Source organism: Rhinichthys klamathensis, unplaced genomic scaffold (assembly GCF_029890125.1).
Source record: "Rhinichthys klamathensis goyatoka isolate OS25496 unplaced genomic scaffold, OSU_Roscu_1.1 h1tg000395l_1, whole genome shotgun sequence".
Lineage (NCBI taxonomy): Eukaryota > Metazoa > Chordata > Actinopteri > Cypriniformes > Leuciscidae > Rhinichthys > Rhinichthys klamathensis.
The window spans coordinates 392952-416655 of record NW_026606897.1 but is presented as its reverse complement, the minus strand read 5'-3'; the positions used below and the strand labels follow the sequence as shown (position 1 = coordinate 416655).

At 36.8% G+C, this 23704-nt stretch overlaps 1 protein-coding gene across 1 annotated transcript in view; it reads left to right on the top strand.

Annotated features, from left to right (window-relative positions):
• The first annotated feature begins 430 nt into the window (after positions 1-430).
• Positions 431-23704, top strand: part of sntb1 (syntrophin, basic 1) — a 35632-nt gene continuing 12358 nt past the window's right edge. Inside the window, exons 1-3 of the mRNA XM_056234402.1 lie at positions 431-1037; positions 12399-12612; positions 22846-23053. Of these exons, the coding sequence (XP_056090377.1) occupies positions 533-1037; positions 12399-12612; positions 22846-23053 (927 nt within the window). The 5' untranslated portion in view covers positions 431-532. The remainder of the gene's footprint in view (positions 1038-12398; positions 12613-22845; positions 23054-23704) is intronic.

The window sequence follows — 23704 nt, the reverse complement described above, 5'->3', positions numbered from 1 at the left end:
AGTTTCAATATTTCAACCACAAAAGTGTGATTACAAGCGGCTGCGTGTTTTCACGAGGTAAACAAACGCTCGTGAACAGAAATCGCCTTATGTAATCGCAGGAACACTTTTCGTTTGACGGAACGTTCACCTGTCCTAGAACATTTCCCACAGCTATACACATTCCTTTTAAAAATCCCTTGAAAGACATCGTATGAATCACAAACTGCCCATTTCAAACTTGAAAAGAACCCAATAACCGATGTTATAAGTCTTTCATTAGAGGAGGAAGTGTTAAACACATTTTAGGTAAAATATGTGTACATATTTCGATGAATCACACAGACTTCAATCCAAACATTTCCTGACAGTTAGAGGGTTCTGAGCATGCTACACAGGACATCTCAGACATTTGCTCCACCCAAATAGGATATGCTTGCGGAGCCTATGAGGGGCTGAAATATTCAACCTGAATCACAACTTTTTCCCTGATCGGGGGTAAAGTCCTGTGCGTGTCTATGAAATCACATGGCATTTTAAGAATGCTTCAAAGATGGCGGTTTGTGGTAACAGAGTGCAGAAAAGTGCATGTTTGGAAGTGCTAGTACGGGAGCGATGGCACGCGGTGCTGGCGAGTTTAAGCGACGAGTCGCTGACGCTCAGCTGCGAGGATCCCGCGACAGACACCAGCGTTAACCTCAACGGCATCACAACCAACGGCTCCTACGACCAGCCGGACCCCACGAACAGTCCCAAAGCCGGAGTATGGACTCCTTTGACGGACTCACAAGTTCCAGAAGCGATTGCGAACCGTAAAAGATGTGTCAAAGTTATCAAGCAGGAGGTCGGTGGATTAGGGATAAGCATCAAAGGCGGGAAGGAGAACAAGATGCCTATTCTTATTAGTAAGATATTCAAGGGTCTGGCTGCGGATCAGACTCAAGCGCTCTATGTGGGGGACGCGATACTGTCCGTGAACGGGATCAATCTGCGGGACGCCACGCACGACGAGGCGGTACAGGTGCTGAAGAAAGCGGGCAGAGAAGTTATGCTGGAAGGTAAGGACAGGACTGGAGAAAAGCTGGAAACCCTTTCAGTGGGGCTGTTGAGTTTAGGTTTATCAGTCGAGGGACCTGTTAATTGAGAACTGAAGAATTGACATGCACAACACTGTACAAAATGTTTATTGTATTTGCATTATGGTTCTATAAGAAGAACATAAACATATCCATGGAAGATTTAAGGTTATTTTTAGTAGAAAAAGGTTCTTTGGATTGTTCTTCAACTTCTTTAACACTTCAAAAAATCATTCACTAAAAGGGGAACGTAAAATTGTTCTTCTATGGCATTGTAAACCAGGTTAAGCTGGTCTGTGCACAATAGCTCTCCAAAACCAGCTCACATGCTTGGCTGTTAATACAATTCTAAGTTATGAGTAGCTACTGTATACTGTAGACTACTGTTTTTATTTTTAAAACGGTGTGAAAATGAAAAATTATCATCAAATATTCATCTTTGACTTGTCAAAGCACACTTTTCCTTAGTAACTGAAACTTTCAGTTATTATTGTTCAGCTGGCTGACCGTACACATATTCATATGCTAGTTAGCATTTTTAAAGGGAAATTACAATATAACACATGAAAATGTACCTTTTGTTAAAAAAAACTGTGCATCTGCACATGCGCATAACCATTAAGTAGCAAATCTCGATGGGTAGCATGAATCGTCAGAACACCTGATCTGGGCCGACACTATGTTGCTGTCTGGGATCATTGCTGGAGTGATGGATGTGTTTGCTGTGCCCTCCAGTGTTGTATGTTGAGGATGAATGCACCCTTGAGAGTGACAAAGCTATGAAATTCTCTCTGACTGCATCATAAAAGCATAGCACAGATTTCAGAGGGACGTTTATAACTTTCATTCCGGTCATGTTGAGGATTTTAACAATACAGCTGAGGATCATAGGAAATGTGGTTAGATATACGTGAGCAACAGAAGCTATAGCCCACTGAAAATACCTGGTACACGAAATACAGTGGAAAAAGGATGTACCATTTCAAACCATGTGCAAAATATGCAAACTTGTTTAATTTATCCAAATTAAGAGCTAAATTCCTAGCATATTGTAGCCAGGGAAATGCATATCTCTTTAAAAAAAAATTTTTTTGCGCTTTACTGTTATTGAGATCAAAATAAAGGAGATTTTAAGTGCACCAATTCAGGCAAATGTATTGTATTTATCCTGTAAAAGATGCCATTGTAAGAATGCATCCTGTAGTAATGCGTATTCTGTATTTGTGACGTGTAGGCCTACATCTTAAAATCCTGGTCACAGAGTATATTGTTAGTGGCATGATGGGGGAATATGCAAATGCTCTTACACTATCGGTCGTATTAGCTGTTCTCTGCTAGACTGCTACTCAAGACTTTTACCTCATACCAGCACTGTGCTGTATGTTTTTATGATATTCAAGGATTTTTCCTGTACACTGACCTGAGGGTCAGATTAGTCACTTTCTGTAAATCAGTTAAACAGGGCATTCAGCCATGGAGAAGAATGTTTTGATTTCTGCGTTTTCCCTGTTGAATCACCATAAAAGTTTGACAGGCTTGCATGACAGAAAGTAACCCTGCCAGACTTTGGAAATTCAACATTTAAATTGGTTTCTTTCAAGCTGATTTATGCAACTGATACCAAGATTACACATATATTTGGCCAGGCTTGTTCAGTGACTTTGCAGCTCCCCACCTGACGTCTTTGTGACTAAGTGAACACAGATGTGCTGAACTTTTTTTGTCATATCCTCATTCTTCAGAATTGATCTGCCTTCGGCGGTCATGTCAGACTGTGGTTTAGTCACTGATGGGCAGATGTTGGTATCCACGTTTGTAGCAGGATAAAATGGTATTGGAAATTCTATCTATCTATCTATTTTTACTCTCCCTCATATTATTCCAGTATTATATGACTTTGTGTCCTCCATGGAAGTTTAGCAGAGTATTGATTGACGCTACTTTTTCCAACCTGATCTCATGAGAAAATGTAACTATTTTATGAGCATGATCGTATGAATTCATAAATGTACGGTTTTAGAAAAAACTAAGCTTGAAGGTCCACACCTAAACTAACCCTCAGTAGGGCGTGAGCAAATTGTATGGAAATTTACAAATGAGATATTATGAATTTATAAAAATTCGCCAAAGTGTTGTGTTGGCTTTTTCCTCATAGGGTGATAGTGAACAGTGACCAGGGGATGTCAAATCACATCAAGTCGTGTAATGCCGGGTTTGATGTTAATGAAATTAAAGGGATAGTTTACTTGTCATCATTTACTCACCCTCAAGTTGTTCTAAACTTGTATGAGTTTCTTTGTTCTGTAGAACACAAAAGAAGATATTTTGAAGAATTTTGTCAACCAAACAGTTTCTGGTGCCCATTGTACTGCTACATTGTATTCCATAGTACTTTTTTTCATACTATGGAAGTCAATAGGGGCCAGCAATTGTTTTGGTCTTTCAACAAAGAAACTCATACAAGTTTAGAACAACTTGAGGGTGAGTATAAAATAATGATAGAATTTTCATTTTCAGAGTGAACTATCCTTTTAAACTTCATTGGCTCTCATGTGTCTCATAACCAATCCTGATGCACCACATTTGAATATGTGCACTGCATGCATTCAAATAGCATGAATAAGATTTGAGAGCTGGCAAATGCCAGGATTTTCAGTGAATAAATGCAATTTTGTTCTGGTCAAAACACAAATCTCTCATATGACTTCAAAAGACTTGGAATTTAGGTCTCTATTATTGACTTTTTTTTTCTTCTTTTTTTTTTTCAATTTTGGAGCTTGACAACCCTCTAGTCACCATCTAGGTAACATCTTTAGTATTCCATAAAAAAGAACAACAGGAGGGTGCATAAATGATAATTAAATTAATTATATTCCATTAAAGCTTTAACATATCTGATATAAAGACTAATCTTAAATTAAAAACAGGTTTAACACCTTTTTTTTGAAAAGCAGAAAAGGAGAATTTGGTTCCTGTGGAGCACTCATGTTATCATCAGTACACTTTAAAAAAATGATGAAACATTTCACTATAGTTAGATTCATTGCAAATCTTCAAACAGAAATTCTGATTTAAAACAAATCTTCCAACTAGTTTTACCATATTCGTAGGTCAATTAAGTACAGTAGTTTAGAAAAATGCAAGACGATTTCAGTGAACAGAGCATCCAATATATCAACCAGTTGTCCATAAAGCTCACTATTTGCACAAGCGAGTGAGTTTTGCATGTCAAATCAAGGCCCATGATTCCTTTGTCCTCATGTCCTTGGGATTTGGCTTCTTTGAATAATTAAATTTGATGTTTCTTGCCAGAAATATTTGCACATCCTTTTACTCTTACAGATTTACTACACCAAACTTGTATTTTACTTTGTCACCACTCTATCAATCAACACCGTAGTCTTTTAACATATTCCCTGATGCCCTTCCAGATTCTTTGTCTATATTCTTGAGAAACACATTTGTCATTGGGGACAAGTCAATGTCTTTGGCAAAATTACAGAGCTAGTCATATTGAAGTCAAGGTCTCTGGGTGATACAAAAAAATAAGTAAAGTCTCAAGGCATTTGACAAGTTGATAGCTACCTGTCTGCACAAAAAAAGCCCAATTCTCTAGTTATGACTCAAGTAAAATGACTTTTTTGTCTTTTTTGAATCACTATGCATCCACATTTCATGCCTCAAATTCGCAATCTGCCAATTGAAGTAAAAAATGGCCTTTTTCTTCCTCTTTGAACATAGAATCAAATGTTTTAAAACCTAGATAGACATAGCGCACAAAAGCTGTCCTCGTGTAAATGTGTGTTCAGACGAGTGTTCTACAACAAAACATTGTACTCAGAGGTGGAAGTAACGAATTACAACTACTCACGTTACTGTAATTAAGTCGTTTTTTCGTGTACTTGTACTTTTATGAGTATATTTTTAAGTCTGTAATTTTCCTTGTACTTAAGTACAAATTAAGTTAAGTAATGTACTTCGCTACTTTAAAAATCACATTCGTTACTAAGTACTTGTACAATTTGAATTAAATTAATTTTCAAATCTTTGACCAGCATTTCGGTATCCAATAGAAATAACTGATCGTGGGCGGGCCAATAAAAACCCTTGTATTTGGACCGGGAAAAAAGCCCGGTTTCTGGAGAGCTATTCGTCCTCGCACGTCCTTGACTGTGAAGGTGTATTTTAGTGTTATCAAAGAACTTTGGCGTTATGGACATGGAGATTCGAGACGCTGAATTCATTGAAAATTCCGAAGAAATACCGGATGACGAGTGCCCTTGGGCGCACAAATGCAATGCAAACTTTGTTTGCCATCTGCAGTGATTTCGGGTTACAAGACTTCAGCCTCTAATCTCAAAAAACACATTATGGTACGAAGACTTATAACTATATTTATGTGATAGTTGTTTTCGTTTTTAATGTTGGGTAGATCTCACGATAATTTGACTAAAAACATCACTTGAAACATGAGCTTCAGCGTTACCAGGTGACGAGCACATAGAGCGTAAAAAAATATTTAGCATTGTAAAGTGGCTTTATGTCATTGTCAACAAATTGTTTTATTCATATTGAATCTGTGTTTTAAGCTTATAATAAACGGTAGGCTATAATAATGACTCTTTCATAAAAACAGTCTCTTGCCGCGACCCACTGGCGTAACAGTGTAACTGCACTGTTTGACAGCCTGTCTAGATTGCGCATGTGTCAGTGCTAAATGCTGATAACTTTTGAAATATTAGTAGGGTACTTTTGGAAAGCTTTCTTGTCCAGTCAGATTTTTTTAAATGTAAAAAAACAAAAAAGAAAATTTTATAAATAAAATAACCCAACAAGCTCATTTATGTTGCATTATAATTCATTAATAATAATATTAGACCATTTTTATAACTTGATTCCCATAAAAATTATATGAAGAAATAATATGAAATAATATATAATTTCCTTTATATACTTCCTCTGTTATATTTTCAGTTGTTGGTTTGCAGTGAAAAGTTTATACTGTTTATACATGTTTAAAATTAATTTAACATTCTTTAAACAGACAAAATTCCTGTACTACATGTTTATTCGTATAAAACACAAATTGCCTGTGTTTAAACCATTCATATTTCTGATTTGATTTAATGGATTTGATGTTTATTCAATAAATATCACAGGCTAAAAAGTAATTAGTACTTGAGTAGTTTTTGAGAGGGGTACTTTGTACTTTTACTTAAGTACATTTTTAACACCAGTACTTTTACTTGTAATTGAGTATTTTTTTAGCAACTACTTGTACTTGTACTCGAGTACAAATTTTCAGTACTCTTTCCACCTCTGATTGTACTGAAAATAACTGCAGAGAAATAATTGTACCGTTGGCCAAGAATGTTTTGAAGAAAAAATCGAATTTAGCATCTGTATTATTCAATATGCTTTAAACTAGAATCACTGTTCCCTAAAAACACCCAAATACAGTCATTAGCGAAGACTCGCTGTAGAAGTAGACACAGAAATAGGGAAAGGGAAACACTCTGGAAGTCAAAGCACATTCTCGATATTACTAGTGCAAAGTGTGACAGAATGACTCTGCAAACGGTTTTAGTAATCTTAACTAAGATGCATAAGCCAAAGGTACGAATAAATAATTCCTGGAATGTGCCACCTTATGCTTTCTGTTCTTTCTCATTCACTCACTTATTCAGAATTGTAAATAAATGATAAAGCGAGAGAGAATGAGACGGGGATTGGAATGAGGGCTAGGCTATTACAGAGGGAGGGAAACATGTAGTGAAGACCACTCTCACAAGTCACATGACCTCATCCTCAAAGCATGCAGTATACTGGGAGCAGGGACAACACATCTGTGGTACATGCAAGCTCTGTCGTTTACTTCAGTACTTGTTGCCCAGTTAGTTAATGGTTAAGGGAAATGCAAGTTCTAATCATCCACACAGCAATATCATTTCCTTGATCCAACCTGATGTTTTGTAACGCAACTTGGCCAGTTCTTTCAATTCCCTTCAACAAAGGTCAGGAGACAAAGGAATGTATATTCTCAAATAAAGTCAACTCCACATGGTAAACTAGATATTTGAACAGCAGGCACGAGACTAGAATAACTGGTTTCATGTAACATTGATCTCATGTTTTAAATGCACAAACCACCTGGAGCAGAAGACATTTAGGTTTAATATTGGTATTCGAGCCCAGCTGTTCTCTTCTGAACAACCAACTTATGTGATCATGTTATTAATATTACTAATTGCAATGATTTTGCTGGCGATGTCAAATTAACCAACCTCGCCAGTTTCAGTGATTCGATTCTAAACTCTGATTCACGGAACTCTGATTTTGTTCAAGAAGTCTCTTCATGTATTTTTTTAATATATGTATAGTGAACATTGCTGTTTATTGGTATGTTGTTGGGTATTTGTATAGAATATAATTTAAAAATTAAATGACTTGGGCTTAATGGTTATATAGTGATTGAAACCCTTTTACATACTGACATGCTGTTCAAAAAAATATAAAAATATCTTACTGTTTCGGTTAAGTATTATTGTTAATGATAAGAAATGTTTCTTAAAGTCAACATGAAATCAAAATGGAAAAATCATTTTTTTATGGACTATTGCAGTATTTATTATAAAAGATTTATCCGTGCACATCATTATTATTTTTATTTCATGTGCCCTCGTAATCGTTAATCAAGAAAACTTCCCCTCCTCTCCTCTCCTCTCCTCTCCTCTCCTCTCCTCTCCTCTCCTCTCCTCTCCTCTGATGACATGCCATTTTGCACTGGCATGAAGGCGGGACAACCTGTCAGTCACATGACTTCATAGCAAGTGATCCATCCACATTTATTGCAATTTTACTTGGATATATGTTACAATAGGGAAGAAAAGACTATCAAAACTTCTGATTCATGCCAACTTTAATCACCAAATAATCATATTAGAATGATTTCTGAAGGATCATATGACACTGAAAACTGCAGTAATGGATGCTGAAAATTCAGCCTTGCCCTCACAAAAATAAATTACATTTTTAAAATATTAAAATAGAAAACAGTTATTTTAAATGATAATAATATTTCACAATATTACTGTATTTGTGATCAAATAAATGCAGCCTTGGTGAGCATATGCGACTTCTTTCAAAAACATTAGTTGAACCAAAAATACAATTTCTTTCATCATTTACTCACCCTCATGTCGTCCCATACAACCCGTAAGAAATTTGTCTATCTTCGGAATCGGAACACAAAGGAAGATATTTTTAATAACATCTGAGATTTAGACGGCTATGCAACTACCACTTTAGCGCTTCAAAAAGTTAATAAAGAGATTGTAAAACTAATCCTCATGAATTGAGCTGTTTAGTCCAAAGTTTCTGAAGAGACACGATTGCTTTATATGATGAACAGTTTGAATTTAGCCTTTTCTGCATATAAACATTGATCAGCGAACATAAACTTGTTTGACTCACGAGAACAAACCTCATTGTTTTTTGCAGAAGCTCAAACGTGCTGCATAACACGAGAATGAACCTCATTGTTTCTCGCACGTCAAGCGAACATGCTTGAGCTTTAATTTTTCATAACCGATGTGTGAGTTGATGAATGAGTTGAGTGATTCATCAAAGTGGTAGTTGCGTGGACTGTCAATGGAGGGACAGATTTCATCAAAAAGTTGTTTATTTGTGTTCCGAAAATGAACAAAAGTTTTATGGGTTTGAAACGACATGAGGGTGAGAAAATGATGACAGAACTAACCCTTTCAGAAATCTGACCGACCCAAAACTGTTGAACGGTATTGGATATATTGAATATCGTTGAACATTGTTAAAAGACTTTGTTAAAAGATATTGCCCGGCTCTAATGGAGTTTGGCATCACCCTGACAGCAAAATTATTCATGCTTCATTCACAGTGGCGTAACTGCATTTACCAGGTTTTGAAATTGAGTAAGTGAATAAATACTCATTTGAATTTATGGACAGATTTTTGATATTTCAGTGGTGCTTACTGTGGTCATGCAACTGAGGTTCCTATTTAAATTCTCATTGTTGGTGTTCTCAGCTGTTGTACTTTTAACATTCTCTTTTGAGTGCACATCATAAGAGAGCAATTAACGTCCACTCCCAAGTGTGAATGTTCCAGAAAAATGGATCTGTCATGGACCGTTCTTCAATAAAACATAGATTACATAGCACATGTTGAAGGCAGTCAACCATAAACACTTCACCATTTCTCATTGCTAATTTTCATAATTTCCATTTTGCTTGGAAGCCTATTGCTATAAAGTCAATGTGGGGTCAAAAGTAACCAAATTTGGGTCAAATATGAACAAACCCAGCCATGGGTTATTCTATCATGGTTTGTTCATTTAACTCAGCATAATGGGTTGATTTATGGTAGGTCATTTGTACAGTAATACTACCTTATTTTTACCTCGTACATGGGTTAATATTTTAACTTACCAGTCAATCCTGCAGAATTTTGTAAAATACACTACACAACCACGTATTTTATTTGGGATTAATATGGTTCTAAATACAGAATTTTAGAAATAATAATTTAATGTAGGCTAACATTTTAATTCAAGTGTAATCAGCAATTCTCTGTTATCCATTTCCAATGAAAAAGCAAAAATTCCAGTTTTGGACTAGAATTTTCATTTTGGTGCATCCCTATTAAAAAGTACCATAGTAATAACCACAATACAATACATAAACACAAACCAACACATTCTCACCTGTGAAAGGTTATCCCATTTCTTCGATAATTAAACTCTTCTTCGAGAGTTTGCATAAGTTGATGTGTTGGAGAATTTGGCTATTGACATGTCACAATTATATTTTGCTGAAGTGAACGAAATGACTTGGAAAAAAGATTAGTTTATTTTGCTGAAGGAGACTCAAAGATCAGAGTCAGTAAAAAAATGACCCAAACTTCCCATCACTAACTGAGAATGATGATACGCTGACAGTTCCAAGATGGCGCACGCGAATAAGGCATCTGCATATCTATGGGAGGGTGTGGAGTTGTGTTTCTACCAGGGGCGTAGAATTTAGTAGGGACGCTAGGGACGTGTCCCTACCAATATCCAGTGACACTGATATATCCCTAGCAATAATTTCGATCAAAACTTAAAATATATTTATATATTGATGTCCCCGTCCCCACCAATGTCAAAATCAAACCTACGCCACTGGTTTCTACTATCAGTGAGACTGACCCAGCCACTAACCCAACGGCTGGGTAACACAAAAACTACCTAGCACAGGGAAAAAATTACCCATCAGGCTCAAACCAGCTTTTGGGCAGAAAAAAAAACCTTTTTTTTAAAGGAATTTTCAGAAAGTTATTTTTATGACAAAACGTCAAGGAGATTTGCATAACATCTTTTGTCTGCCACTGAAGTGACATGATTAAGTAAATAAGCAATGATGATAACTAACTGTTTTAGCACAAAGTTATCCCTTTGCCTTTGTAGAACATAGAAAATCTTTTCATAAGTTTGTGTTTGTAGCTAGTCTCTTAGCTTGTCCTTGAGGATAAAGGACCACTGGAGCTTTTAGCCCTGTGAATAGAGTTCCACCTGCTGTGTGGTGGACTCTAAAGTTCTGAGTTGTAATGTTTTATGCAAGAGCTGACGGAAGAATCCTTGACCGTGAAGTACACAGTTACATGTGAGACTTTGGCAGTAGCATTCTGAACTTCTCACTGTGCCTCCGCATTTAGATGGACTGGAGTATATGGATTATGTTGGTAGTTATCTTGCTTTGTTTTGTTCTTAATCTTATCAGTGTGAAGTTGTAAAGACAGGGGTTTTTGTTTAGGCGTTTAGCCTTAGTGAGACCAGCTTTGTAAGTTGTGTTTCCTGTTTTAACATGCTAACTAAAGGTCATGATAACGCATACTGAGTATAGTTGGAGGCAGATAGAAAATGTATGTTATTGTCTTCTCTTCACTTATGTGTGTGTGTGTGTGTGTGTGTGTGTGTGTGTGTGTGTGTGTGTGTGTGTGTGTGTGTGTGTTGTGTGTGTTACTTGAGCAATAGCACACAATAGCACAAGCTTCTTATCCTAAATTCAGGATACCGGTACATTTTTAGACAAAACAGTGATTGGATGCATTCCAGACAATAAAAAATGCTCTAATACTCAAACTCAATACTTGATGTTTCCAACAAATGGTCAGGGAAAGGTACCAAAGGAGGTACAAACTAAATATTATATGTTTTTTTTTTTTCCTATTTGTGTTATATGAGGTTTGCAATTTTTGCAATCCTGTAATAATGCAATACAATAAAGCAATAATTTGATTATGAGCTTTGCAACATTGGCAGTTATTGAACTGAATTGAAACAACACTGAATAAATAAATTGAGCTGAATAATGACACTATTATCTTTTTTAGAGCTGCTTTAAGGCCGCTGGTGTGAACGGGCCTTTACAACTGAAGTTTAGTTTCATAATTGATACATTTTACAACATTAACAGTTTTTTAGGGTTTGTGTCTTTAGTCATTTAAAAAGTAATGGGACACTAAAGTGTACCCTGTTTTTGAAAAGTGTCTACTAGCAGAGTGATTTTTTTTATGTTTTCTCGTCATAAATCGTTCTGTTGATCTTTTATTACTTGGTCCTGCAGTTAGGGATTGTTTTCTTGGCACACTGCAGCATATATGTGCAAAAGTTTTTTTTGCAGAGAGAAGCATTTATGTAATAAAACTGTATGTTGCCCTCAGGCATTCAGAATGATTATGTTTTCTAACCAAATTGATGTCATGCCAAATAGCCAAACAGCCCATTCTAATTTGTGAAATTGTGAAATGCCTATATTATTGTGAAATAGCCCTGTGCTCACATGGTCAACTGCTTCCTGTAAAGATGAATCTGTCATATGGAATGGGAATAATTGGCCCTTAGCGTGACATACACCTGAGAAGCATGGCAGTTGTAATTTGGTTATCAGCACGTTCATGTGCAGATGCTTCAGCCTCAAGTTCATTGCCCTGTCATAAAACCAGCAGCAATCTTCTAGAAATGCAATAGAATAGTATGCAAATATGCGGTGAATTGATTTCCTCACTCAGGACAGCTGTGGGAGTGAAGTGGTTTGCGTAGGGGTTTCCTGCTTTCATTTCTGACTGGCTAAGGCCCAGTTCACACATGTGATGGAAAATTAACTTGCATAGGTGTTTTGTGTTGATCTCTTTAGGTGCGTGCGTCTATCGATACTGTTTTTTGTTTTCATAAAAGAAGCTTAGATGAAGAGAATGTGCAAACAGTTCCCAGTAGTGAACTGTAATAATGTCACGACCCTCAACTGACCCATTTCTTTTTTGTTCCAGTGAAATACATGCGGGAAGCAACGCCATATGTGAAAAAAGGCTCACCGGTGTCTGAGATTGGCTGGGAGACCCCGCCTCCTGAGTCCCCTCGTCTCGGCAGTCCTCACTTCGATATCCCCAGCCCCTCACTGTCCTTACAGGGCGACCGCAGATACATCCCCCTCAAAATGTGCTACGTCACCCGCAGTATGACTGTCCCTGACCCAGAAAACAGGTACTGCTTCTTATGCATTCAATATATTGACCACAGAAAGTTTGCAAACTTGCAGCATTACTTTATGAGAGGCCAAAGTCCAATAAATAAATGTTTAAAATAGTGCTGGGCAACGATTAAAAAATTTAATCGCGATTAATCGCATGATTTTCTTGCGATTAATCGCATTGTTACGCGCAAAATTGAATAATGAATTCTAGTAGTGTATTGCTCACTTTTGATTTAAATGTACTGCTACAAAAGTGCAATAACATGTGGTTTGCAAAAACTTTAAACAAATAAGGTGCTTTTATACCAGCAGTATTCCCTTTACACAGTATCAATAAAATATTTCTTGTAAATCTCAACCTAAACATTAATGTAATCAAATCAAATATTTAAACAAAGCTATTTGCCACTGCCAGGGCATTACCTTTTATCTAGCTTGTTAAAACGAGTCCAGTTTTCTTGGGGTTTTTTTCTGAACAGGTATCTTGTATCAGGGAGCAGCAGAAACAGTCTATGTAGTCAAAGGGTCATGATCACTACTACAGATATAAGTCGACCAACGTTACTTCTCTGATAGCAGCTTAGGTTTGGTCATGGCATGCCATGGTTTCCCACGTAAGATTACATTAAACAGAGGTAAAGCCCAATTTATACTTCTGCATCGAACTCACTAGCTGTGTAGCGCGCGTACCCTGACGTGCATCTCTCCAAAAATGTAACGTCAATTCTACGCGTACCGCAAGCGCTGTGATTGCTAGAACCGCTCCCCGGGTTTCACACTCTCCCTCATGTGTAATTGCGCGTCAACGCGGACAACGACGCAGATATATAAATGAAAACCAACGCGTAGTCTATAGCGTAGAGAGGCTCCGGTGTAGGTCCGACGCAGAAGTATAAATCAGCCTAGAGTGAGGTGAAGTGGTCGAGCACAGGTGCAGCGACAAGCGGGTGCGTTCCTGTGAAACTGTTGCAGTCATGCTCGCCTCACGCACGCGCCCGCGCGTTGCCGAAGTTGAATTGTCTAACTTTTTTGTACACGACGCGCAGCACAAATCATTGGAAGAGAGACTGATCCTCGGCTCGCTGTTTGTGAGTTTCCAGAATCTAAATAGTTATCAGGACATCAACAGGAGGGAATTCACATGGCAGAGCATCCCCGCTAAACTAAACGCAGGCCTATCAGGTAAAGTTATGTATAAGTTTAATTTAAGTTAAAAAGGCTACAGCTGCGTAGCGCACAGAAGCCGGTGCCATGGTTACTAAGAGCGCCTGTCATTCACTCGCGGAGCGCTGTCTCCCTTTCTGTTCACCTGAGAGAACCTGCCAAAACCTCTCTCCACTGCTTGTTTGGGTGGGTTATTTGCTGGCTGACCAACATCCCACCCCTCCTGTGATCATGGTTTGACTGTAGGCCTATGTGTATTCAGAGGCAGTGAGCAACGGACTTTCAAAATAATAATAAAAAAAACCTCTGCGTTAACGCGCGATAAAAGAATTGTCGGCATTAATTAATAAATGCGTTAACGCGATAATAACGCGTTAACTTGCCCAGCACTAGTTTAAAACATTACAGAATATTTTAATAAATATTATAGCAAATGGTTTTAAACTGAATTCAACATTGGGAAGAATACTTTGGGGAAATAATTGATATTGTATTTTCATGGCCGTACCCACCATTATATTTCTTTCGAGGAGTATAATAAAAGTAATGAAATAATGACCAAATAAATACTTTCTCATGAGCTGATCATCGCTCGTTAATAGCTGTTTCCATCCAAAGCTGCGTACTTATGCGAAAAATTAGAATATCGCATAAAACATTCTTTTCAATCTCATGCGCTCAAGAGAACAAAATCGTCACTTCCTGGAAAGTTGTTCCAATACAATTGTGTGTGAGTTCTGGGAGGTCATTGTACCCAACCATTTTGATGACAAACTTTGACTTGGGCATTTCCTCAAATGAGTGCATAGGTTTTTTTTTATGTCATTTTTAGAATTTATGCTCAACATGCCAATTGCATCCAGTGGTTTTTATCCCAACATTGGCATAAAAATAGGTGGATGGAAACATAGTTCATGTTGGACTGAGATGGGCAATCAAATCAAAGAAGGTGGGCATTACTGTTACTTTTTACAGAAGCAAAGTGTGAATTACAGCATGAAACTTCAGTTTTATTGGTCAAAAAGTGAGGTGTAAGATTTAAGTAAGTAGCTAAACATTTAATAGTTGACAACTGTGATACGTTTGAAATGTTAAACGACCAACAGTAAAATACAGCGGTGCAAACAGCTCAACTAGAGCCGTTTTCAGCATACAAATGAATGTGTGCATATTGTGAATGAATTTAATTTACTTGGTTGCATTTTCTTGATGGCCTTTCAGTAAATTCACTTATCATCCTTAGACCTGCAGTAGAATAGGGCCAAGTGTGTGGCTTTGACAAGTGGGTTTATAGGTTGTGGTTAGGACAGTCTTATTTCCAAATAGACCAAATGCACTTCTTTACAATAAAATCTAGTTCTTTAACTATTTTTCTTTATTTGTCTCCTACTCAGTTTCTTGTAAAAAAGAGAAAATTAAAGAAATAGTGCTTACTATTTAAAGGGATAGTTCACCTAAAAAGGAAAATTGAGTTATCATTCTTTATCATTTACCTATGAAACTTTTGTCATTCTAAACCCACATGTTATGTTTTCATAAGCTATTGTTATTCAATTTTTGAAACCCCCAAGCAAGCACCGATTTTGGACCTCAATATATTTTTAAAACCCTGTGTTTGGACATGCTTGTTAAAGATGGTGGAGAAAGTGATTAGAAATGTTTTAGACATTAATGCCGTCTCAGGATGACAGCCCATGGCAATGCACTCCACACAACAAATGCTTTATGCTGGTCGCTCACTCCGTCATGTTTGATGTCTAAAGAGTGCTAGTGTCCTCTGCTTGTCAGTGAACCTTCATATATTCAAAAGTGATGGAGGACAACATCAAAGTCCATGTCAACAATGACTTCAAAGTTTTCCTATGTTGCCAGAGTGCTTGAGCTGGACCCAAAAACCACTCAACAAAATGAAGACATGAAGCCAAACACCAAACCTGTGACGTATTTGCACACCATGTCCAAAGAATAAATAGTAAAAAATACAAATACAATACAGGGCTCCAGACTAACTTTTCCACTGGTTGCACTGGTGCTACCAACTTTCTCAGTTGGTCGCACCAGCATATGATTTGGTCGCACCTTTTTTTCTTTTTTTTTTTTTGCTACATACCATGGGATTAATCAATGCATGCTGATGAATAGTGGTTTTAATGGACCAAGGCTAGCGAAGGCTTTCTGGGTTGCAGCAGAAATACCTGTAATATATTAATTATCATTGCCAAATTTCAGGATTTTCATGGATTTTGCACAGTAATTTTAATGTGTAATTTTAAGCATTTTACATTTGAATTATATACAATCTGTCTTATTTACATCTGAATCATATTCTATCTATCTATCTATCTATCTATCTATCTATCTATCTATCTATCTATCTATCTATCTATCTATCTATCTATCTATCTATCTATCTATCTATCTATCTATCTATCTATCTATCTATCTATCTATCTATCTATCTATCTATCTGTCTATTATTATCTTTCTATCTTTTAAAAATCATTAAACATTCAAATGTATGCATTACATTTTAAAAGATTAGAGTATTATAATAAACGGATACAGATTTTTCGTTATCAAAGTTTATAGTTGTAACAAAAAGCAGAAATCTCACACTCCATACCTTCTGCATTTTATAATCATTTCCTTTTCCTCTGTCGAGCGATCATGAGAGTAATCGCTCAACAGAGGAAAATATAACCGCTGAAAAGACGTAGGAGGAAGGGGCTCTGTCATAGGCGGAGTTTGGGGGGGGCTAGGGGGGGCACTGCCCCCCCAGACCAGAGCCAATTAATGCCTGCCTTGTGCTTTGAAAAAAAAAAAAAAATACTGTATTCATATTTTCTCATTTTATTTGTCTTATCTTATCATTTTTGCGGGTATAATGAGTAAGTTAAGGCTAAATTATTTTTAATTACTGTATTGAAAAAGAAGCTAATTTTCTCACGACTGGCGGATCTCAAAGTATCGCGGTAAGTGAGGAATTTCCTGTGTGTTTTTCGCGTACAGACACGTCCGTTCACATGGATCCCCAAAAAGGACTAAAACCGCTGTATTATTCATGCCAGGCCGACTCTCCATGAGAGGATAAAGAACAGGCTGCGGTTGACGATGGGAGCAGCCAGGTTTTCTTCTCTTGCGATCCTTCACATCGAAAGCGACATTACGGCCAAGCTCTCACCTGAGACCATTATCGACGCAGGACGCAAAAAAACGAAAATTACTGTTGCACTAGTCTGAGCAATCTAGGTCTGTAAGTTTTATTTCTCTGCCAAATAACTGCTTAAGATGGAGAAAAACTCAACACACTGCTTTCAATATGCTGTTCAATATGTTTCAAAAGTGGAGAGTAGGCTATGTGACCGTTAATTTTTCCCGTGTCTCAATGTTTTAAATGTTTCATGAAATGGCTACAACAAAATGCGAAATAACTTTTTTTTTTTTAATCGCTCTCATTGCCACAATTGTGTTTCAAACGTGGAGAGTAGGCTATTGTGTGACTGTTCATTTTTCCCGTGTCTCAAAATGTTTTAAATGTTTCATGAAGTACAATAAAATGCGAAATATAACTTTAATCACTCTCATTGCCACAATGTGTTTTGAAAAAAGGAAAGAAAAGAAAAACTAAAAATCTTTTTGTTTTGGTTGAAGATAATATTTTAACAGTGCAAAAGTGGTCCACATTTCATTTATCCTAATTGTGTCCGAACGACAATGATTGCTACATGAATGAATGAATGAATGCTACAATGATTTTTTTTTTTTTTGCCCCCCCTGGCTCGAATGTCAAACTCCGCCTATGGGCTCTGTGTTTCGTGAGACCATTTTTTTATCATTTTTATATGCCTTAATTCGTGAATTCGTAATTGGCGCGTTTGACAATCAGTGTGCAATGCGCGTGACGTCTACGTTCATCAATAAATAAACTGCACGTGTCTTGCGGAAGAACACTGTAGCCGGAGCTACTCTCCGTTAATGTCTATGGCGAGTCACGCAGGCACTGGGCTACTCCGCAGCCGAGACGACCCCGGGATAAAATAGTCCGAATATAAACACTTATTATAGGCGTACCGTAGTGATTCAGAATAAGTCAAAAACACGGTTTGGAAAATGGATTCATGATGTAGCCTACTCGTTCATTTTGAACATAAGTTACGGACTGCAGCAGCTGATACAACGGCGTTCTGTTGCTCAAGCGTCCACTCGCACAAATGCGACCACATAACATTTTAACTCGCACATTCTCAAAAAATGGTCGCATATGCGACCAATTTGGTCGCAGTCTGGAACCCTGCAATATTGATCAAGAGGCCAAAATGATGCTTGGTGCAAAAAGGTAACAGTACGTTTTCAGGTTAGCAGTGTCCAGTAGATAAACTGGAACATTTATATAGATGTACTTATTTATAGATTAATGATCTACTACAAGTGTACTTTTTTTTTATTTTTTTTATCATGGGTTCCACAAATATTTTAAGCAGCACAACCATCATGGATGATAATAGGAAATGTTTTTAGATCAGCAAATTAGAATGATTTCTGAAGAATCATGTGACAAATAAATGCAGGCTTTGTGAAGATAAGAGACCTCTTTCAAAAGCATAAAAAAATCGTATTGACCCCAAACCTTTAAACGGTAGTGTATGTCAATGTGACCTATATACTTATGAATATAATTATCTGGTCTGTAGTGTATCAATGCAATATAGTTAACTTAACATGCATAATATGTTCAAAGTCTCCTTAATTTATATCAACAAAATGCCATTATACATAATACATGTGTTTCAAAACCATAAACATATTCACCATTTTCTAAACAAGAAGTCTTGATTTATAAACAAACTTTTATTTTGAGGATGCAAATATTTTAAATAAATTATCAGTCTCAGATGTTTTATTTTGTTTTGCTGAATGTGTTTTTGCTCTAGCGATCTCACCAACCACAGTGTTTTTTGTTCTCCAAACTTCATGTTATTTTTTGCACTATATTGTACTTTTGTCGTGAGAGAAATGAACGTTGTGGTTTGTGAGATTAACCATAACATTTCACAGGAAGTGTGTTAAAAGATGATGTACCAGAGCCGAGTTGCTTGACAATAATGACAAGAGGAACATGTCACATCTTTTTTAAAAACACTTTAAGACTTTGCGTCAGTGAGCTGCTGGAATGTTTAAGGTCACCATGGACTCAATATGGACAATTCTTGTTTTTTTTATGGTTTGTTGTAGTATTTATAATAAATAATATTTCCTCGCAAATAATAAATATATATTTTAATTTCATGTGCCCTCATAATCTTTAATTAAAATAACTTCCCCTCCCTTTTGCAGCAACATCTCATCTCTTCTATGACGTGTTTACTGGCACGAAGGCAGAGCAACCTGTCAATCACATGAGATCGTAGCAATAGCAAACCACAAACCATCTAATTAGTTTCCAATGGACAAAATCCAACAACTTCTGTTTCATGCTGACTTTAACAAACTGCACTCAAATAACTTTCTGCCTCCATTTGTTTGTGGTAGCTTTGTCTCAAAAAAACACTGGAAAAAAATATATATAGTTTTTCAAGTTTTTGCACGCATATTTTTAAGTAAACTGGAATTAAGTAAAATCTACTTAAGTTAAGTAAAATTAACAAAGAAAATAAGTAATTTTAACTTGGCCAGTAAAAGTTGAGTAATTTCTACTTAGTTGAAGTTTCCTTTGAAATACATTTTACTCTAACAATATAACACTTAATTAAACCATGCTTTTAAAGTGTATGCTTTACTTAGAAAAACATCGAAGTAAATAAAACAATAGATATTTAGACACCATATCTACATATAAGAGGTAATCCGGCACCTGAACACAAAGATCTCAATACTACACAATGATGGTAATATTCGATGGATCGTTTTCGAGTATAAATGTGTCATTTTGAGTAGAAAATGAATTCCAAATGTCACAAAATGGCAAGTTACTAAAAATAACAACAAAAGCTGTGATACAGCAGTGTAAATACAGCTGGAAAACAGCGAAAAATCAACCTCATTAATTATTCAAGGCCCAGTGTATGATGGGAACACCAGTATCAGAAAAGTTGAGTAGTTTTACTTAATTTTATAACGTTGATATTTACACTTTAATTTCTATAAGCTTGAATTGAGTACTATCATAGAATTTACTTTTTTTTTTTTATTCTTGCCTGAACTAACTTTTTCATGTAGAAATAACATTTGTTTTTTCTGTAGTATTTATTTCACCACAAAATCATTTTTATCAGTGTATAACCAATTTGAACCCAGTGCAAAATCCATTTGGGGAATTTTTTTGCGCTCACTCAAAACTTGCAGGTTCCATTGAAATGCATAGCAAATTTATGTGACCATACCCTTATTTATTTTTGTCACTATGTTGTACTATATTGTACCCTTTACGACAAGTGGTGTTCTAATAATGCTGATATTTACTATAATGTTATGATGAAATGAAATCACGCAATATCACTTTTGCTTTACTGAATGCTTTCAGAGGAATCACAGCCCTGTTATTATTCAGTACAACAGCACTGCTCATAAGATATTGCTTAAATATGTGGCGTGGCCAGACTGATGGTGAGATAAACTGACAGACGAACAGACTTCACTCCTGCCATGCGGCATGTCAGTAAGGAGCTCTGCAGCTCACACCCTCCAGCTCTGTTTTCAATTTACACCATTGTGTCCCATGTCTTTTAGCCCATCCATCACTGTGGTGCTCATGCGGAGCTCTATCAACTCTGCAGACATTCATGGCTTACCTCAAGTGCCACACTGTGAGAGGATTCCTGTCAAATTCCTAAACAAAATCCATCTGGAAAAAAATTGAATGTGCCCCCTTCCACTATTGTCATTTCTTTGGACTGTTGGGCGTTCTGATGGTCCAGAGTGGATCTGTAACTGGAGTTGTTTTGGTGGAAGTTAGAGTAGCTGGAGGTTTGGGGTATGGAGATGTTCCTCCACGCCAGATGTGTCAGTGACCTTTCCATCTGTCTTGTGTTACTCTTGCTCTTGTTTGGTTTGGTCATTGTGTTTGGAGACCATCTAAATTTAGTTCATCTTCTTCGTTTTGTCCTCTTTGACTCATTAATTGGGATGTTGATGGTAAATAGAAGAGCGTTCTCCCAAAATGATTAATTAAAAAGTGAATACATTTTTGTTAGAGATGGCCTAGTTGTGGCACACATGCTCTGACATAAGCGTTACTCATTCATTCCTATGAGAAAAAATCCAAAGTTTGTGTTTGGTTTTTGCACTTCGAATAATTTTAAATTTTGTAAAGTCAATTGAATTAAAGAAGCTTTAAGAGAAAAATAAGTTGTATGAAAATAAGTCAAAAATTCTATTGTCTCAGTAAACTCTTTAATTAATAATAAAAATGTAGATCGATAATTGTTCAGTCGTATCTGATTGTGAGGTGCCTTAAGATTAGAACCCCTAATACCAATCTAATCTTTTCCAAATATCCACTAATGTGTTTTCTTTACTAATTAGTAGTCATAGTATTTTTTTAGTAGTCATAATTTAGTAATATGTGACCATTTTCCACTCTGTCTCTGGCCATTTCAGTGAAAGGCTCAGACTTCACTGTTATTGACTCTTTCAAGCATCTCTGCATAGAAATAATGTATTCCAGAATGTACGTAGAGCTGTTTCTTCACTAACATCCACTTTTTAAATCAGTGACCTCTCAAAAAAGTCATCCACGCATATATTTAAAATAAAATCCATTGGATAGTTCTATTGATTTGTCTTAGAAAACAATAAGTAACTATGATAACAAGGATGTTTGCCCTCACAGATGGGCAGGCCCTCCTAGATACAAAAAAGTGGCCAAAAATAAAACTATTACTTTTTATTTTTTACATTTCAGTTTTTTCCCTTATCTGTCTGGACCTGCACATTTCCTCTCTACAATTACTTGAACCAAGAACTAGGTTTGGCCCTATCATTGACACTTCTATGTAAACAAAACATGGCATAAGTTCTCTGGGGTTGAATTGTAAGGTTAACTTTCTGAGGTCTGCTTAATACCTAAGAGAGATCTCATTTGACCACAAAAGGAATTGAAACATTCACTTCCTAAATTGGACACGGGCATCTCCATTAGTTGTGAAATTCTCCCAATTATAGTCTTAAAGGGCAGAACTCATTGGGCCTCATCCAAAACGCTCTTTCCTCCAGTCTACTGCAAACACATCAGCTCCATCTGTGCCCTGCCCCCTAAGCCCCTCCAAACTCTCTGTCTTCAAGATCTATTTTTACCTACACGGTGCACCTGAAAATGATATTGTGGAGTGTAAGGTTAAGACTTTTACTCTAGATGATGTATGAGTGGAGTATTTATCACTGTAAACTCCCTGAACAGAAGTGATGTATGGTTCTGTTTAAACCTGGTGTATCTGGTATTCTGGTGGTTAATGTTGACTCCAGAGCTCTTTTTAGCACTGGCTGCCGTCTTTAAATCAACTCAGATGGCTCGTGTTTAAGTAAATGTTGTCAAATGTCATTGCGTGTAGTCGGTTCTGTAATAACTCATTCAACTCTACTATATTTCATTTTATAGCAGTAGTTATTCTTTTCTATCTGTTGCTCTCATTCAGGCAAACATCCTGTATCTAGATCTATTTTTTCAAAAATACTTTAAAAATGCAATTAATACATACATTGACTTAAATGCACCTCTTCTATAATGAGCATGTTTTTAAATTTCTTATTTAAGATTAAGTTAGCTTTTTTTGAGGGCATAAAGTCACTATGTCAGGGTAATACAACTGTACTGATGGTATGAGGGGATTTTTTTTTTCTTCAAAGTAGTTTTTGTCTTTTTTATTATTATTTTTATTTAAAAAAATATTTTAAACAAACCTGCTTATTCATATTTTTAAAACTATCATCTGCCTAACTTATTCATGTTTTGCAACAGACTTGCAGTAAGTAAATAATGACAAAATGGTTGAATGGTTGAACTATTAGTAACCCCTTAGCTTGACCAGTGAACTCTGGATTTAGATTAAAACAGAAGCTGAATTGTATTTCTTCTTGTGTTTCAGGCAGATGGAGCTGCACTCCTCTGATGCTAAGCACACAATAGTCATGAGGCATACAGACACAGCCTCTGCCCAGACCTGGTTCACTCTCATGCAAACTGCCATCACAAACCTCACCAGCAAAGTCATCAGCGAACTCCGAGAACACGCCGGCCGCCACAGCATCGCCGGGAGTCGAGAGATCCGATACCTCGGCTGGCTAGCGGAAAAGGTGGAGAATCGATTCAATTCAATTTGATGAATGCAATTTAAATATGATGATCTTAAACAGTATAATGAATGTACTTGTGCTATTGACTTTCACAGTGAGGCTTCGCAAAACAAAGTTCTGTCATGAAACTCTAGATGGCGCAGGCTGATCGCAATCACATCTTTCTCTATAGGGCACAGCTGATTGGTTCCTGCTATATCAGTAGCCAATGAGCTCACTGCTCAACCTTAAAATACTTGGGGCCCTATCTTGCACTCGGCGCAAATGACTTTGTACACTGACGCATGTATCATTCCTATTTTGCACCCGCGCAAAGCGGGCTTTTCCCTCCACAGATGCACGTCAGTTAACTAAGAAATACACTTGCGCTCCCCGGGGCGGTTCAGCGCAAAGAGGAGGCGTGTTCCGGCGCAAACTTTCCCTCATGTTATTTTGCTGTTCTATAAAACAATTGCGCCACTGACCAGAAAAAAACTAGTCTAAAGTCAGTGGCGCGTTGCGCGTTGTTCATTATGCTATTTTAAGCGCGCATGTTTGGCCATAATGTAGCGGGTGCACAACGCGCATACGATTCTCTCATCTAAGCAGCAGTTTTCATTTTTGCAAATCATACATTATTACGATAGATAGATAGATAGATAGATAGATAGA